At 33.4% G+C, this 17,498-nt stretch overlaps 2 protein-coding genes across 2 annotated transcripts in view; one reads left to right on the top strand and one right to left on the bottom strand.

Annotated features, from left to right (window-relative positions):
* LCORL (ligand dependent nuclear receptor corepressor-like) overlaps positions 1–5,023 on the top strand; it is a 174,437-nt gene extending 169,414 nt beyond the window's left edge. The window contains exon 7 of the mRNA XM_012638499.1: positions 4,843–5,023. Coding sequence (XP_012493953.1) covers positions 4,843–5,023 — 181 coding nt within the window. The remainder of the gene's footprint in view (positions 1–4,842) is intronic.
* Positions 5,024–7,164: 2,141 nt separating this feature from the next.
* The window catches only part of NCAPG (non-SMC condensin I complex, subunit G), a 34,436-nt gene continuing 24,102 nt past the window's right edge, over positions 7,165–17,498 (bottom strand). Inside the window, exons 14-21 of the mRNA XM_012638500.1 lie at positions 15,778–16,002; positions 13,458–13,639; positions 12,997–13,171; positions 10,816–10,977; positions 10,431–10,569; positions 9,955–10,041; positions 8,306–8,375; positions 7,165–7,366 (exon numbers count right to left, since the gene is read on the bottom strand). Coding sequence (XP_012493954.1) covers positions 7,255–7,366; positions 8,306–8,375; positions 9,955–10,041; positions 10,431–10,569; positions 10,816–10,977; positions 12,997–13,171; positions 13,458–13,639; positions 15,778–16,002 — 1,152 coding nt within the window. The 3' untranslated portion in view covers positions 7,165–7,254. The remainder of the gene's footprint in view (positions 7,367–8,305; positions 8,376–9,954; positions 10,042–10,430; positions 10,570–10,815; positions 10,978–12,996; positions 13,172–13,457; positions 13,640–15,777; positions 16,003–17,498) is intronic.

Raw genomic sequence — 17,498 nt, 5'->3', positions numbered from 1 at the left:
CATTTATTAATAGTTATATGACTTGGGTAAGTCATTTTACTTCCCTGAGCTTCAGTGGGTGACTGTTTGTTAGGATTGAATGTGGATATGTAAAAAAGCCTTTTATCATAGTGCCTGGCATGTAGCAATTGTTCTATAAATGATATTTTCAGACCTGTCTTGGTTGCACCAAAATTTGTCTCCTGCAAGTTGGCTAGCTAACATTAAAGTTTGTCTGTATGACAGAAATGAATCATCACAATATCTATAGTAATAAGTAAGACAAGTTTAAATTATTAGAGCTAGATATATAACATTTGTCTTTTTTGTTAAAATTAGAATTATCAGTAGTCATTAAATCACAAATGATAATTGGATTTCCATGACCCTCAAAAGATTTCCATCTTTTACATTTTATAAATGCATAAACTCCATAAACTTCCATTCACATGGTAGAGATGGACTCCATCTTAGGGTCCATGTAGGGGTCCCATCTTAGGGACTGCAATATTGAAATTAGGCTTAGATGTCCAGATAACCATTTCAGACCTTGTTCAGCCTTCCCCTACCATTTAGGTTCCCAGTTTGACAGAGATAGAAGAGGCCTTACTTATGATATGTACCTCTCCTCCTACTTTCTCCTTTCACCAAAATATGCAACGGCAAACTAAACCTTTGCATTTGTATATAGCTCCTTACGGTTTTAAAGCACATTAATTGGCTTTCATTAGATTGTCACAACTCTATAAGGTAAGTAGGGAAGGTGACTTTTTTTCCTTACAGATGAAGAAAATGAGGCTGAAGGCTAAGGTTACTTGTCCAAGGTCATAGGCTGATTTTTAATATTGTCAGAACTTGGACGCAGGTCTTTACATTCTTTTCCCCAACTCTTTACTCTCAAGAGTATGGCCGTATATACTACTGCTGAGCTTTCATTAGAATACAGGATATGCATATATATAACGACATTCTCACAGATGACTTAAATGCTGCTTCTTTGGCTTTCTAATCATGATACAAAACAAAGAAGCCATAAGACTACTAAATCTGATGACATAGAATTTAGAATGGATTTATAACAAAATCACCATAAGCACATATAAACAACTAATAAACTGGACAGGATGGGAGGGGAGTGGGATTGTAAATCACTATAGAACAAAGAATTTTTGTAACTGCACATCAACAAGATCATCATCCCAGCTGGCAAAGAATATAGAAGAGGAAATACAAAAAGCTTCTAAATCATGAAAATATGGTTATCATTTCTCATAAGATAAATGCAAATTAAAACAATGGCATACCACTTTTCAACCTATCAGATTTTCAGAGATGTGTAAGTTTTATTATGCATTATTGGCTAGTGTGTGATGGAAGAAAGACATTTTCACATATTGGTCAGTGTACCATAAAATGGTACACAGTCTATATAGGACATTTTGGTAACTTATCAAAATTTTAAAAGCACCTTTTGGTCTGGCTATTCTCCTAGACATCAGCTCTATAGATACACTTGCTCACATGCAAGAATATTCAATTCATCATTGCTATTTTATGCAATAGAACTGCCAAAAAGTCTCTATCGATTGTGGACTAATGAAATAAATTATAATTTATCCACAGAGTGGAATGTAGCTGTTAAAAGAATCAAGTATTCGTTGTACAGATATGAAACAGTATCAAAAATATTTTTTAAGATCCTGAATGGTATATGGAATTGTGTAGGGGGAAGGGAGTTAGTTGAAACACATATGTGTACATATTTCAATGTGAAGAGACTATCTGGAGGAATACACAAGAAAATGGTAATAATAGTTGCCCCAGAAGAGGGACTAGGAGTAGTAATAGAGACTTCTTTTCATTGTATAACATTTTGTACTGATTGATTTTAATTTTGCAAATGCATTACCGATTTTAAAACGTGAAAGACAAAAAAAAACTTAAAAAAAATTTTAAGTTATATCAAGAAAAGTTGAGCAACATTTCTTTCACACTGTATAATGTATGATTAAACCACAAATTTCTGACATTAAACCTAACTAGTCAAAATTTTTATTTTCAAATAGAATAGTTATTAAAAATTCCTCTAGACCACAAACTCTTTGAAAGCATGGACTATGTCTTCCTTATCTTTGTATCCCAAAAGGACTTTCTATCAGGTACTCAATAAATGTTAAATAACCTGACTCAGGTATTGAAAATGGATGAAAGGTGCTCTGATTAAGTACTAGATTAATCAGAAAACCAGGTTCTTACATGAGTCCACATACATCTGGTTTTAAGACACCCTGAAAAGGGGCGGTTTGTTTTTCTATACCTTAGTTTCCCTATGTCTTAAAAAAAAAAATTCTAGAAAGGTCCTTTCTAGCTCTAATAGTCTAATGCCTCTGGTTCCAGCATTTGAAAAGATAGCTGTATTCTTCTATTCTTAGAACTCTATATACCAGTAATACCCAAATTTTGGACACCCACTGGTTTTTCTTAAAGTATATATTTATGAATTAAACATGTCAATCTGTGCATTACCAGTAACATCTGACTCTTTTCAAAACTAATTGATATTTTCTTCCCATACATGTATATAGTTTTATGTACCCCTAGGGTCTTTGTACCCAAATCTGTAGTATACCAGTTTAGAAAGTTACTTTTAAAAAAATTGCCTTAAGGTATTGAAAAGAATAATGTTAGTATTAGTAAAGTATTATTATTCTCTGATGAATGTATCTTAGTCAAACAAATAGCAAAAAAATCAAAATTTGTTTTTACTTATGACCATGATTTATTGCTCTGTGCCTTCATTTTCTTTTTTTGGAGTTTAATACTTTATATACTTATCTACCAAGCTATTTTGATTAATATAGTTGTATTTTTATAGCTTGCCTTAGAGTTTCTAAGAAAGGTGTTCATCAAACACTTTTGCTTTGAAAATACAAGTAATAAAAATATGAAGACTAGCAGTCCTTGAAGGAAGGAAAACATTACCGCTTTATCTGTTTTGCTAACTTGAAAAACAAAAGTTTGAGATCCTTGAGGACCTCAGTCTAACAACCAATGTAAATTTTTTCAAGTCATATTTCTGATACAAGAGTATTGTATTTTAGATTTCTTCCATTTGTCACATATCAAGCCATGATTTATTTTAAATATTTATTAATTGCCATCTCTATGTTTTGGTTTTTAAAAAATGATTCACTATTTTTGATGTGTGCTAAGCTCCTGGTAGTTTGTCATTTTGTCTAATATCTAACTTATACAAATTGAAACCCTTTCATTAAGCAGAACTGGGACTGTTTTCCTGGGAAGAATATGATACTGGTGTTAAGAACAAGTTTGACTTGTTGAATGGCAAATGAGTCAGTTGGTTGAGGTTGCAAGGAGCAATCTACTGGAGTCTGGATGCTGGACTTCCCAACTCTGTCATGTCACTTATATACCAGATACCTGTTTCCTCATTACTAATAGAAAGATTTGTACACTTGCAGTTGGAGAAAGCTTAGGAGTGATGTAGTCTAATTGAGCTAACCACAGTTAAATGTCAAATGAGCTAATGTATAGAAACCTATTAAATAACTTATAAACATTCTGAAGATGTGAATTATAAGTAATATTTACAACTAGGAATTACCTGTGCTTTACACATAATGGACTAACTACTCTTTTGACTCTCAAGTTTCTGTTATTCTAAAGAGTAGCACTCTGTCCCAGATGTTTTAATATGAGTTTTATTACGTTTGTTGAATTTTTGAGCAGCTGTGTATGCAGCACTGCTTATTTTAATAGAGGTAAGAATGTTTTCAGAATTGATATTAGACCAGGTAGAAAAGAAAAAAGATAAGAATGTTAACATCCTTTGCTTCAGATCTAGACGAGATTAATGTTTTACTAAATACTGAGAACAAGTTTAGAGATGTGAGATTTGGGTTAGGCCTTGAAGCATGGGTAAGGTTTGGTTAAGCAGGGTGGAAGACAAGATTCTTTAGGTGGGAACAACATTCAGGAACAGAAGGGACTGTGCTCCTGACCCCACTGTGTCTGTGAAATAAGACACCAGGCTGCCCAAAACAGAGGGTGTACATTAGGGAACAATGTGGAAATCTGACCAAGCTAGTATAAATCCAGATAAGCCAACTTTTCCTTTAACATAAAATTTTTTTCAACCAGGCAACCAGAATTAGTATTCAGTGGATGCCATGTGTTCCTCTGATGAGCTGGCCTCCACGCAGTCTAGACAACCTGATACTCTTTCACCATCAAAATCGTGTTTTTTACTCCTGATGACTTCCAGCCTCATCACAGATCTAGTAGACAAGCATAAGGGAAAGAGTAAGAGCTGTATTCTAATTCCAGGCAGGTGATTGCATATTTGCATTTAACTGAGACTTAATTTTTTTTTATTTTGAGGATGACTATACCAACCTTGCTTTTATGAAATTCAAATGAGATGATACATGTGAATGTGGCTAGAACATAGTAGGCGTTCAACAAATGTTAATTCCTTCTTTTCTCAAAGTGGCTCTGGTCTTGATCCATTAAAAGACAAGTTAAAATGGTTGAATCCTGCCAGGCTCAGCAGGTTCAATAATGTCCTTTCTGACATATAGTGATGTAATTTTTACATACAGTGAAGTTTTTTGTCCAGTGGTATGTGAGTGACCTCTAAAGATACCAAGCTTACATAGCATACTTCATTGTATTCCGTTCAGTAAGGAGGTAGGAGATAAAACTTTAAGGTACTTTAAGGATGGTAAATGTTTTACTTATGATAATGGTTAGAGGTCCAAACAATGATATTACTGAATGTTCTTTTATAAGACTGATAATTTCTGAAATTAAAACTAAAATGCCTTACGCTTTTTCTTACAGCATGCTACAAATGAAAACTGATGAGAAACTGAATTTGTCTGATGGGAACACAGCAAGCCGCCCTTTGAGCCCCATTAAGATGTGCCTTAATCGTCCCATTGAATGGAATCTGAATTTGACAGCAGCATCTCTAGCAAGCTGTACAGTTCATAACCAAAATCTCAAAAGCGAAGAGAAATAGAATGCAGTTCTTGCACTATCCTTATTTTGTATGTCAGTATTCTTTCTGCTGAACAATAAGCGTTTATCAATTGATCTTGAAAGATTTCTAGTCCTGTGATGTCTTTATATTAAATCATTAGCATTAATCATTGATTATATTCTTCGTATTTTTTTTTACATGTTTTACACCAGACCATTGTGGAATTTTGCAGTACAGATTTTGATGTTTCTCTTTTTAATGGTATTTTGTGAATTTTTTATGCCCTGTTTAAATACATAATTGTCCCCAGTTTTATTTCTGTGCACAAAGTTTTAATATATAACACATAGTGTGATTTAGAAAGCTAGTATTGTAAAGATTTGTGATGATGACCTGACCCATGAACAGTTGTAAAACAGGTGGATACCAACTACCTCGAAGCAAACTGATAAAAGAAGTATCTCTTGGAAGTAAATCTCTTTCAAAGTTATATATGTATAGAAAAGAAATTGATCATAGTCTACTATCATCAAGTAGCATGTTTCCATTCACAGGAGAATGAGCTCATCGTTCTTTCTCTGTATTTTAACCCTATGGTATGTGGGCTGTAAGAGCAATGGCACAATTTCATATTTACTCTTCAGCAAATCTGTGCCTCTTGATAGACAAGAATACTGTTTGGTTTCTGTAAATTACCAGTTTTAAATGAAAAATGATGAATGGATTTACATCTGTATTTTAGCCATTTATTTTAAAGTTTAAAGGAATGTCTTCTAGATGCAGGATATTCCCTACCTTTAACTCTTAATAGTACAAAAGCACAGCTTCAGTAATGGCTACATGATTGTGTCTAAAAATCAAATAGTAGGAACACTAAAAGTCTGGTGCTTGAGTTTATTTTTTCGATATTACAGAAAGCAAGCTTTGGTATGGTGGTCCATAAAAGAACATGGCTCCTTTCCTTTTGGATGGCCTGGCCATGTGTAAATGGGATTTTACTTTATTATGTTTCTAAAGACTTTTCCTTACAGCACATTTTATGTACCTTTTCAGTCTTTCTTTCTCCCTACCCTCCCCCACAATTTTTAAAATGACAGGGATTTAACAAAAGACAACTCATAAGGAATTTAAAGCACAGGAAGACACAGAGCCAACAGAATGCAGAACAATCATCTACTTTTCATTGATTTACATCATTACCATGTTTTCCTTTTGCTTAATAAGCATTCTTGCTTTGTCACTTTGACTATATTTCTTAGTTCCATAAAAGCACATATGTATATAATATAGCAATGTGGGTCTAAAAACCAGTGATCTTACTTTAGCTCCATCTTAGAACTAAATAAATGGCCTCTGGTAAATAATCCCTAAAAGCACAATTATTAAAACAGATCCATGTTAGGACATTTCTATTTTGAATAATAAAGAAAAAAGGTAATTACCAGAGGATAAGAAAGGTATTTTGCTGGGTCTTACAGAAGAAAAGAGGACCAATTTCAAAAGATGGTAAATGAAACTGACAGTGAAGAAAGTGCTCACAAATTAGTGTATAAAGAGGATTTCCTGTCACATCTTTCCCCACTAGTATTATTTATTATCCACAGCAAATAAAACATTTTGTTATGCCAAAAACATAGGAAGCAGCTTCATGATTTATATATATTTATGTAGACATCCCTAACCCAGGAAACTCACAAATAAGGGCTCCCATATGCAAACACCCTAGGAAGAGGCAGGTAGCATTATCAAAAATGTAGTATATAACTGTTGAACTTTATACTGGTCCTCCTCACTGCTAATAAGCTCCTTTCTAGCCAGTTTGTACTACTTCATTTGCCCTTAAAATGTCACTTGTTAAATGTGTTCTGAGGCATTTTCATCTAGGTTGAATCTTCCCACCTAAGTCATAAGCTTCCCAATGCAAGCTACTAGTAGCTAGGTACACTGAAGTTTCCCATAATGCCATGATATTAAACATAAGAGTTCATAACAATCACCTGGGGAGCCTATTTAAAAAACAGATTTCCAGACCCACCTTAGATTCTAATAAACAAATCTGTGTCACTGATGCAGGTGGTCTTTGGACCACAATGACAGATGCTGTCCTAATGCTTTAACCCAAGTCAAAATATTGTGGACTCACACAGCAGAAAGTCTTCAGAAAGACATCAGGCTTTTTCTGATTTTGACACAAGGATAACTTTATTAAAGCAAAGAACTGAACATAATTTTAAAGGACTCCATCTCCATTATCTCTCCTGATTTATATCTTAATTGAGAAATTGTGCAAGGTTAAGTTTACTTTTTTCTAGTGCTGCTGTTTTGGCTCGTCTTGGTAATCTCATCTTCATTTCTGATTCTGGTTCAGGAGCTTCATGATCACTAAACAGATGTTGAAAACATACCAGTTTAGATACAAGCTTTAAAACCAGTTTATTTATAAACAAAACTTTTTTGTTTCAGTCTCACATTCTATCAGTGTGTAATTGATACCCTGATTCCATTAACTAAGCTTAAAATTAAACTTTTAAACAATAACCAAAAAGCACTGACTGGCTATCCAGCAAAGTGAATCACTGAAAACCTAGCTAATGTTTTTATATACTATATGGAACCTGGTGTCACACAGTAAAAAAAGAAAAAAAACCCACCAAACTTTTAAAATGAAGCTTATAATTAAACAGGGACCATAACTATCCAAAAGAGGTTTCTTTGGAACTCAGGAAGTGAAAACAAAGTTAAGTTCCCTTGGTTTAGGCAATAAACACAGTAACAAAAAGTTTCCTCAAAAAAAAAAGATACTTTAAATTTAATCAAGACAATCTAATGATATGTACTGAAAATAATACAGTTTTAGCAATGAATGGATGAATGCAAGACAGCTACAAACTTTCAGCTCCAACAAGGGCTTAACTGACAGAAACCAAAAATAAACACTTTACCACACAATAAATCCAAATTATTTTCATTATAAATGTAGAGAACCCAAATGTCTAAATCATTGAGTTTGCTAAATCAAGATTAAAGGAGTCATACAAGCAAAGTCATATAATTAGAAGTGGTAATATAAACCCAGACAACATATTAAAGACAGTACTACAACGCCATGCCAACTAACAGGCAAATGCAAACAAGCCATAAGTCAAATGCTCTTGATAATGGAATTTTAGACTACACATCCAAGACATAGCTATTTACAGTTTTCACTATCTTGTTATATACTGAGTTTCTCTCATTCACAAGAAAATTATAATTTTTCTACTTTCAGACATAAAAAATGAAGACAGGCCACTTTATATACTCTAGACAAGCATAACATACCTTTCAGAGTCAGCCCCAGCAGTCTGACGTTTCCTGTTCATCCCAGCTGAAGCTGTCACTTTTCTCTGTCCTTTAAGACAGTATAATTATCAAAATTTATTATTAATTGCTTATTATTTTTAATCTAGTTTCTGGGCTAAATTCTTTGTTTTTAACACATTTCCTCCTTGTTCCCAGCCACCATACCACCACAGAGAAAAGGAACCCAAACAAGATTAAAATTTACATTAATTTCCTTTGTAAGCATTTATAAGGGGATGAGGGAAAATAGGGAAATTTTGAGCAAGTTAGGAGGAGGCAAATTTTAGTTCAATATATTTGGGGACAGAAGCATAAAAAACACATGCTATATAAAGAAAGTATGTTTATTATGACTATAGCACAAGGTGTGTGGAGAAACTAACGAAAATTAAGGCTAGAATAGAAAGGTAGGTTAGGTCCATAAACAGGTCCTAAAGAAATAGAACTTTAATTAGTAAGGTTATAATGGCTTCTTGTAAAATATTTAAACATGTACATGGCCAATTCAAATATGTGTTCTAAAATATATTTCAATGTAAAAACTAGAAAGAACCTTGGGGGCTGCATCAATTATACTTGTTAAAATTTACAAGGATAAGAAGACAAAGTTGGCTTGTTACGTTGCTCATTTATGATAGAACATGAATACATGAAGTTTCGACTATTAAAAAAAAAAAGGATGGCGTTCTTCCGGTATATTATCTGACTAAAAGCAATCTGATCAAAACCAAATTGTTCAATATGACAATTTGTTTGAAAATTATATACCCTACTTGCTCATGTTAGACTTGGTTTTTTTTTGGTTTTTTTCCACCCTTTATTTGCTTTTACTACTGTATTTATCCCCAAGAAAACATCCAACAATATGGGACTAATTTGAAACAATATCCAGCAATTGATATTTAAATAATTCATTGGTAAATATTGAGGCCAGATTCTATATTAGAAAAAAATTAAATCTACATAGAAAAAAGTCATAAAAAATTTTCAAAGGTTAAAATCATGGTTGGCTCATGGGTGGGATTATTAGTGTTCTTTATAGTAGTTTGCTTGGATGTACTTTGATTCTTCTGTAATAAGCATGCATTGCTTTTGTAATAAGGAAATAATAAAACAATAAAAAGATCTTGAATTTCATATTTTTTTCCAAGTGATCCCCTAGTAGTCAATATTAACTTTATTCCAACAAATCCCCTATTGTTGGATATCCCTTGGGAAATAATAAGTTGGGAAAATATGAAAAAGATGAGAAGGAAAACACAGCTCAGAAAAATACTACGGGGATAAAAGGAAAATAACTTAGTCATATAAATGATGGAACATAAAAAACTGATAATATAAAACCATCATTTAATCAAATCTTAATTTAACCCAACTCGTCCTTTACAATATGACTTTGCAATCAAAAGCACTTGGGGCAACACTGATTTTATAATCTTTAGACACAAAGGAAAAATTGATAACAATTAAAAGAATTAAAAAGAAGTTAAGGATACCTAAGACATTTAAAGACCTTTATCATGAAGTAAACAAAGATGGGGAAACTTGCAAAATACGTATTTAATATTTTTCATTGGAAGATAAAATTAAAAATTGCTCATTATGAAACTAGTCAATCCATACACTACCTCTGTTAATCTTCAGCTGAGTGGACTTTGACGGTCGGGCTGTCTTTACTTCCCTGAGAGGAGTCATATATACTTCCTTATTCTCTTCTATTAAGGGAAATAATATAACAATATCAATAAAAGATAGCCTCATAAAACATTTTAAATGGTCTTTTCAAGTCCACTTTTCATAAAACTAAAATGACAAACAGTCCCATTAGTAGCTATTGAAAGGTTATCATAAATCACTATTCCAAAACTTGTGAATACTAGAAAACAAGCAAAACTCAAAAGATAGTCATATGGTGAGAAACATATACAAAAAAACTTGAAAAGTAGAATAAACACTTATCAGTAATACTCTTTCGCAAGGGGATTAATTAGAAAAAATGTTCACTCATTTCTGAAATCCAACCAAACTCGTTAGGGAAAAAAAATATCTCAGAAAAGATGAAAAGGACAGAATCTTATAAATATTCAGGTCAGTATGTCGTTACCATCTTTGTTTTGAAAAATAGTTGTAGTCGTGTTAGTATCATGTGCTGCTAAGATTTGGTCACCAAATTCTTTATTTCCTTTTTCTAACTGAATCTTGATTTTCTCCAAAGCTCTCAGACATGTTCTATCTTTTACTTGCTATAAAAGAAAACATTAACATTTTGTAAACATGGCATTTTCTAATCTTCTTTGAAAAAAAGTTATATACCAATACATACCAAGTTGTTTAAAAACATTCTAAAAATCATATGAAATTTAGAAATATACTTCAAATGAGCAAAAGTCACAATATGCTAACATATGTATAATTTAATACAACTATATAAATTCTACATTGATAAATATAAACACACACTAATTCAAAGTAATTAGAAACTACTTTACCTCCAGAATCTCATTCAATAGAACCAGAAGATCTTTTGCAAGATTGCTACTGAGTTCTAAAGAACTCAAGACTTTTGTATAGACCCGAATTTCTGGTGAACATGGACTTGTTAGGATCTCATTGCATATTTTTATAGCCAAATTGTCATGTACTGTTAAAGCCTAGAAAATTAAGAGAAAATTTTTTGTAAATTGAAAATGATATGATTATAATACAGTCCTACACATCTAACAAACATTTCCAACTAATTATCTTGCCATAATCCCAAGTGCAAAATGTCTAAAACCAAATTTAACATCCCAGCCCAGCCCCCAAATAAACTCCACTTTCTTGACTTCTTGTGGTCGATGCTGTGACAGAGCCCAGATCCACCACTCTTTAGGAATGAAGCACTTACACTCCAATTGCTACGTGTTTGGGAGGTTAAAGGTTACCAACTGCAGAACTGATCTGGACAAAAAATGAAAGAAAAAAATTAAAAAAAAAAAAAAAACTAATCTGGACAGTAGGCTTTACCCAAGGTCACACTTGTTCCCCTAAGCGTTAGTCCACATCCAACGACTGCCCAATGCACAGGCACAATGGGCCAGCTTGTCTGAACGATAGACAACTCAAAGCAACATCCCAGTGCTGGAACTAGGATCAGCTAGAGCCTTTGCTTTCAGGGCAACTTAGCCCTATGCCACAACCTACTTCCCTCACACTTCCAAAATGCTGACCATTAGAGTGCTCCCCAACAAACTATGTCAACAGCTTCTCTGAAGTCTTCTGTTACCCGTACTTAAGACCCTAGAGTTTTCTAGGACTCCTCCATCTCCCTTGCCTCTCAAGCTTTAGATTCTTCTATTCATAATTTTTTTTTACTATGTCAATTTCTATTCTTTTCACTTTCTACTGTTCTTTCTCTATAAGCTAATTATACATGCTTTTTAACTACTTTCTTTATTGTTTGCTTTCCTCTCATTAATTTACCTCATATAACCATACTGACCACCAAATTAATCTTCCTAATAAGTAGCTTTCATCTCATTAACCCTTTCATCATAAGCCCTGAATAGTCATTCATTCCCAAATCCCCTACCTTGGCCTTTCATGCAATCTATAATCTACTCACAATGTTCTGCCCTAATAGTCATATTCAGGATCCTAAGCCAGAATAATTTTTCTACAGTTCCAACGTGGTTTGCATAATCACCCACATTTATCACCTTTACTAAAACATCTTTCTTCTCTAATCAAACCAATCCCTGAATCCCAACAAGGCCTAATTGAATTTTTTACTCAATGAGTTTCAATGCTGTACTCATCATTCCTACCACATGAATCTTGCCCTTCTCTATAAAGTCCTAAAACAGCAGCCCACCTCCTTTTTGGCACCAGGGACCGGTTTCATGGATGGCAATTTTTCCAGGGACAGGTGCAGCACAGTAGCCTGATCCCTAACAGGACTAGGGGTTGGGGACCACTGTCCTAAAGCAGTTAGTAGCAATATCACTGACCCTTATCATATTTTGCCTAATATCCTTTGTAATTTTATCTTTCCAATAGCATGTAACATTGTGACTTGAACAGAGTATGCAGTCACTAAATATTGAATAGATATAAAACAAAAATAGCAACACTATCATCTTAATCAGTTAGCATCTGAAGTCATTAATACATTAAATTTCAAAAGTGGTAACAAGTTTGACCAAATGTCATTAAAAGATTTAAACACCCAGCTTAAGTTCAATTTCTGGGTCAGTTTGCAACTGACTTATCTTCTTTAAATGACAAAATCAAAATAAGCTTGAGGCGAGTTCTATTTTTTGAATTCTCCTTCCTTGTATCAGCAGCATAGCAGGTAAGCCAATATTTGAAGATTCAACAAGTCCTAGATAACATAGATCATTACTTGTGAGTGGTTAACAGCCAGTACTAGGTTGGGAGGGGGATAGTGAAGGTGATGCATTTTTGGTAACTTATTAACAAAAATGTTAGCGTTGATTACTTCAATTTTCATATGATTTTTCCACATTTCCCAAAAGATTTCCTTCATTTTTTGTACTTTGTGTTATATGCTTGAGACACAAGTCTCAAGACCAAAATGCAGCTCCTCACTATTTCAAAGAATCTTTGAAAGAAATTACTTTACCAAAACAACAGTAATCTACACGCACAAGGCCAACATACTCACCCACCTGATAATCTTGGGAATTCTTGGCCTGAGGATTTAATGTACTTGGTCTTGTCAAATCTACAAGTAACTCAGCAACATTTGTAATATCTATTTCAGCTAAAGGAGAAGATGCAGGGGCATTGGCCAGTGTTTGCACAGTTGGAAGAAAGGCTTCTTCAAAGCATTCCTGATTAGTCCTATTGAAAAAATTTGACAGTATGTTGGCAAAACATTATTTGATGAGAGAAAAGGCATGATTCTAAAAACTTAGGTATAAAATTCAACCAACAAGATAAAATACATTTTCATCTAGGAAAGAGCCAAGTAACTTAGGTAGATAAAATCTACATAAGTTCTTCTCATTTCATTATTTATCCACTGAAGAAAGAAAGCATAACAACAAAATGTCATTATAGATATAACTCACAGGGGATATGAATTTGACTTCAAATCAGATTTTGATTTATCAGTATGACTCCATACCTGCTGGCATATGCGAACATGGGGAAGAACACGCCTAGGCAATGTCGAAGTCGAACATCCTCTTCAGTCACAGGATTGTACCATAACAAAATAAGACGAGAAAGAATCCTGCTGCTGACCAAAAGCCCAGAGAACATTAGCTTGGCTAATCCTTCTGCAGCTCCTGTCCTAAGCTCAGATACCTAATAAAAATGACATTCATTAGAAGGAATTTATTTGTATTTCATTTTTATATAAGCCTCACAATGTAGCCAATCCTATATTTTTGTGTGAACTAATCCAAAAATGTGATTATGAATTTGTTAAAGGCACATAAAAACATTTTGTTTCTTCATGGCTGACTAACGATCTTAGACACATTTAATAACGTCAGACAAATCTTTAGTCTAGCCATGAAAATTTCAATTCCCTTAAAATTCTTTAGAAGAACCAAAAAGCCTTTTATAAATGTTGGGAAAATAAAATATGTATTTAAATGCTTAGCATTTCTAAGACATAGAAAACCTTCAGCAACCATCTCTGTCAGCAGAGGGAGGTGCCTATAAACAAGAGCTCCAGAGACGGGAGTGGCAATGTGTCTGAATAATGGGTAGAATGTGAACAGAAGGTATACAAGTAGAAAAAGGCATTCCTAGAAAGAGTAACCAAAACAAACAGAGAAGAAAAAGGAAAAGACAACTGGATGCACACAGGCAAAAGAATGAATCTGGACCCTTACCTTGCACCATATACAATATTAACTGAAAATGTACCAACAGCCTAAATATAAAAGCTAAAACTATAAAACTCTTAGAAGAAAACAAAGGGATAAATCTTCAAAACTTGGGCTTGGTAATGGATTCTTATATGACACCAAAATGTCAAGCAACAAAATGAAAATAGTCTTCCCCCAAATTAAAAATATGTATATATCTAAGGACATTATCAAGAAAGTGAAAAGATAGCCTATGATATAGAATATTTGCAAATTATGTATCTGATAAAGATCTACTGCCCAGACTATAGAAAGAACTCCATACAGACAACCAACCCAATTTAAACATGACAAGGGCCATCTCCAAACAAGATATACAAATGACCAAGAAGCAGATGAAAACATAGTCAATATCATTAGTCATTAGGGAAATGCAAATCAAAACCACAATCAGCTACCACACTTCACATATACTAAGAGAGCTATTAATATAAATTTTAAAAATGGAAAATAAGTATTGACAAGGATGTGGAGATATTGGAAACTTTGTACATTGAACGTGGTAATGTAAAATGGTTCAGCCACTCTGAACAAGTTTGGCAGGTTCTCAGAAAGTTAAACAAAGAATTTCTATATGACTCAGCAATTTGACTCCTAGGTATATACCCAGAAGAATTGAAAACAGGTACTCAAACACACATACATGCATGTTCATAGCGGCACTATTAGTAATAGCCAAAAGGGAGAACAGCCTAGTCTAGTGGATGAATGGATAAACAAATTGTGCTACATACATAAAATGGAATATTCAGCCATAAAAAGGAATGAATACTGATGAAACTACGATGTGGATGAACCTCAAAAACATTACCCCAAATGATAGAAGCCAGACACAAAAAATCACATATTATACAATTCCATTTAAATGAAATATCCAGAATAGTTAAATCCATAGAGACAGAGTGCAGATTGGCTGTTGTCAGGGGCTGGCAGAGGGGGAATGGGGAACAATTGCTTGATGGGTACAGTTTCCTTTTGGGATGATGAAAATGTTTTTAAATTACAGATAGTAGTTGCACTACATTGTGAATGCACTAAATGCCAATGAAATGTTCATTTTAAAATTGTTAGTTTTGCTTTACCACTTTCACCTCAATGAGAAAAATACAATCTGTATAAAAATGTTTAAATCAGTTAAATGCTTATATTTGCTATAAAAATGGTAGTTCAAGAGTACCTTAAGAAGAGAGATCCAATCTCATAATCTATGTTACATCTTCTACTCACCCAATGTAAAATTATCTAAACTATTTCTTAAAACTCTTGGGGAAAAAACTTAAAGTCCCTAAATCACAAAGACAGGGTAAAAGATGAAAAATTAATAACCCCCTTTAACATTAAGTCATTTAATTTTTGTTTACACTTCAATTCTTTGCACACACAATTTGATAGTGAGAAATAAGGTATGTTTCAAGTGAAAGTTGGGATTTAATTAAGATACTCAAAAAGCAAAATAAAAAATTTTGGTCCGAGCTTAAACTTTAGTAAAAAATAAAATATAAAGAGCATAAACAAATACATGCTGAAAATGATATTTCATAATCATAGGGCTGGATTACATCTTACCTCACTATCTAAGAAATCGGAAAGGAGTTTCAGAACATTCTTAGCTGTAGCAGTCTCTTCAACTTCTCTTGACTCCTGCTCGTCATCACTGTTTATTTCTGTACCTTCACGCTGAAGGTCTTTGATTTTTTTAGTTTTAAATGGTTCGATCCCAAACATCATCAGCTGGTCAAAGATTGCCTTTAAAGCACTTAGTTTTATTGTGACATCGTCAATCTGCAAAACCTAAATTGAGAAATGCCCCACCAAAAAAAGTAAATTCAGTATACTGTTTTAATTCTATTTACCCTGCATAATATGTTTTTCTTAGTCAAATTTCAATGATAGTGTCAAGTCTACAGAAAGCATTACTTTTCAGAAATATAATTTAAATTTCAATTTTTAAAAGGTACTATTTTTATTTATTTGTATTATAGCATTTAGAGCTATATTCTTTAAGAAAAAATTAATCTTCATAGTAAAAAAAATTCCTGGAATTAGAGTCAGGATGAATTATATTATTTGTTCCTTTTATTTAAAAAAGAATGAATTATATACTTTCATCTATGATTTTATTTTTTTTAAGATCCAGAAAAACTATTCCAGTATATTAAAATTGTTTTGGCCTATTAAGAGAAAAATATTGCATTCTAACCAACAAAAAACATTCATTAGAACATCAGTATTCTTCTAGGTTCTCAAGATTAATTAAAGATAAATTTTCCCTTATTAGCTCAATAAAATCAGAAGTCATTAAGTGAATTCAGTTTTCAAGTGGACTCCTTTATAAATGGCAGTGAACCATAAAACCCAGCAGTTTGTATGAGTCTATCCTGAGTTTAAAAATGCAAACCAAATTTCAAAGCCATCAAAAAAAAATACAGAGCTCAACATTTCTACTATGAACAATTTACTATATTCTTTAATGCAATTAAATTTAGGTCACTGATAAATAACTTGGCTATATAACCTGGCCTTAAGTATGAACAAAAATCACTGCAAGTTGGTCAAATTAGTGAAATAAGAAAAATGGCTCAAATTTTCAAAATTTTATAGGATTTCAAGAACATATCTGGCCAGGTGCAGTGGCTCACGCCTGTAATCCTAGCACTCTGGGAGGCTGAGGCAGGAGGATCACCTGAGGTCGGGAGTTTGAGACCAGCCTGAGCAAGAGCAAGATCCCGTCTCTACAAAACAGAAAAAATTAGCTGGGTGTGGTGGTGCACACCTATAGTTTCAGCTACTTGGGAGGCTGAGGCAGGAGGATCGCTTGAACCCAGGAGTTTGAGGTTGCAGTGAACTACAATGATGCCACTGCACTGTACTACCTGGGGCGACAGAGACACACTGTCTCAAAAAAATAAATATAATACAATAATCTTTTCAGCCGGGCACAGTGGCTCACACCTGGAATTCCAGTACTTCGAGTGGCTGAGGTGGGAGGATTGCTTACGCCCAGGAGTTCAAGACCAGCCTAGGCAACATAGTGAGACCTTGTCTAAAAAACAGAAATTACGTAACATAACATAAAATAAAAATGTTTTAAATGAAAAACCATTGACTTAGGACATATGTATAGAATGTACACAAATCATAAACTTCACAAAGTACTAAATCTATAGAAAAAGCATCCCAGAGGTCTTCTCATGCTTCCTTCCAGAAACTTTTTCCCCAACCAAAGGGTAGCTACTATCTTTACTTCTCACACTATAATTTAATGTTGCCTGTTTTTATATAGCATA

The sequence above is a fragment of the Propithecus coquereli genome, unplaced genomic scaffold (assembly GCF_000956105.1).
Source record: "Propithecus coquereli isolate 6110/MARCELLA unplaced genomic scaffold, Pcoq_1.0 Scaffold13, whole genome shotgun sequence".
NCBI classification, from domain to species: Eukaryota; Metazoa; Chordata; class Mammalia; order Primates; family Indriidae; genus Propithecus; species Propithecus coquereli.
The sequence above is the reverse complement of the archived record's forward strand: the minus strand, read 5'-3'. Positions and strand labels throughout refer to the sequence as shown.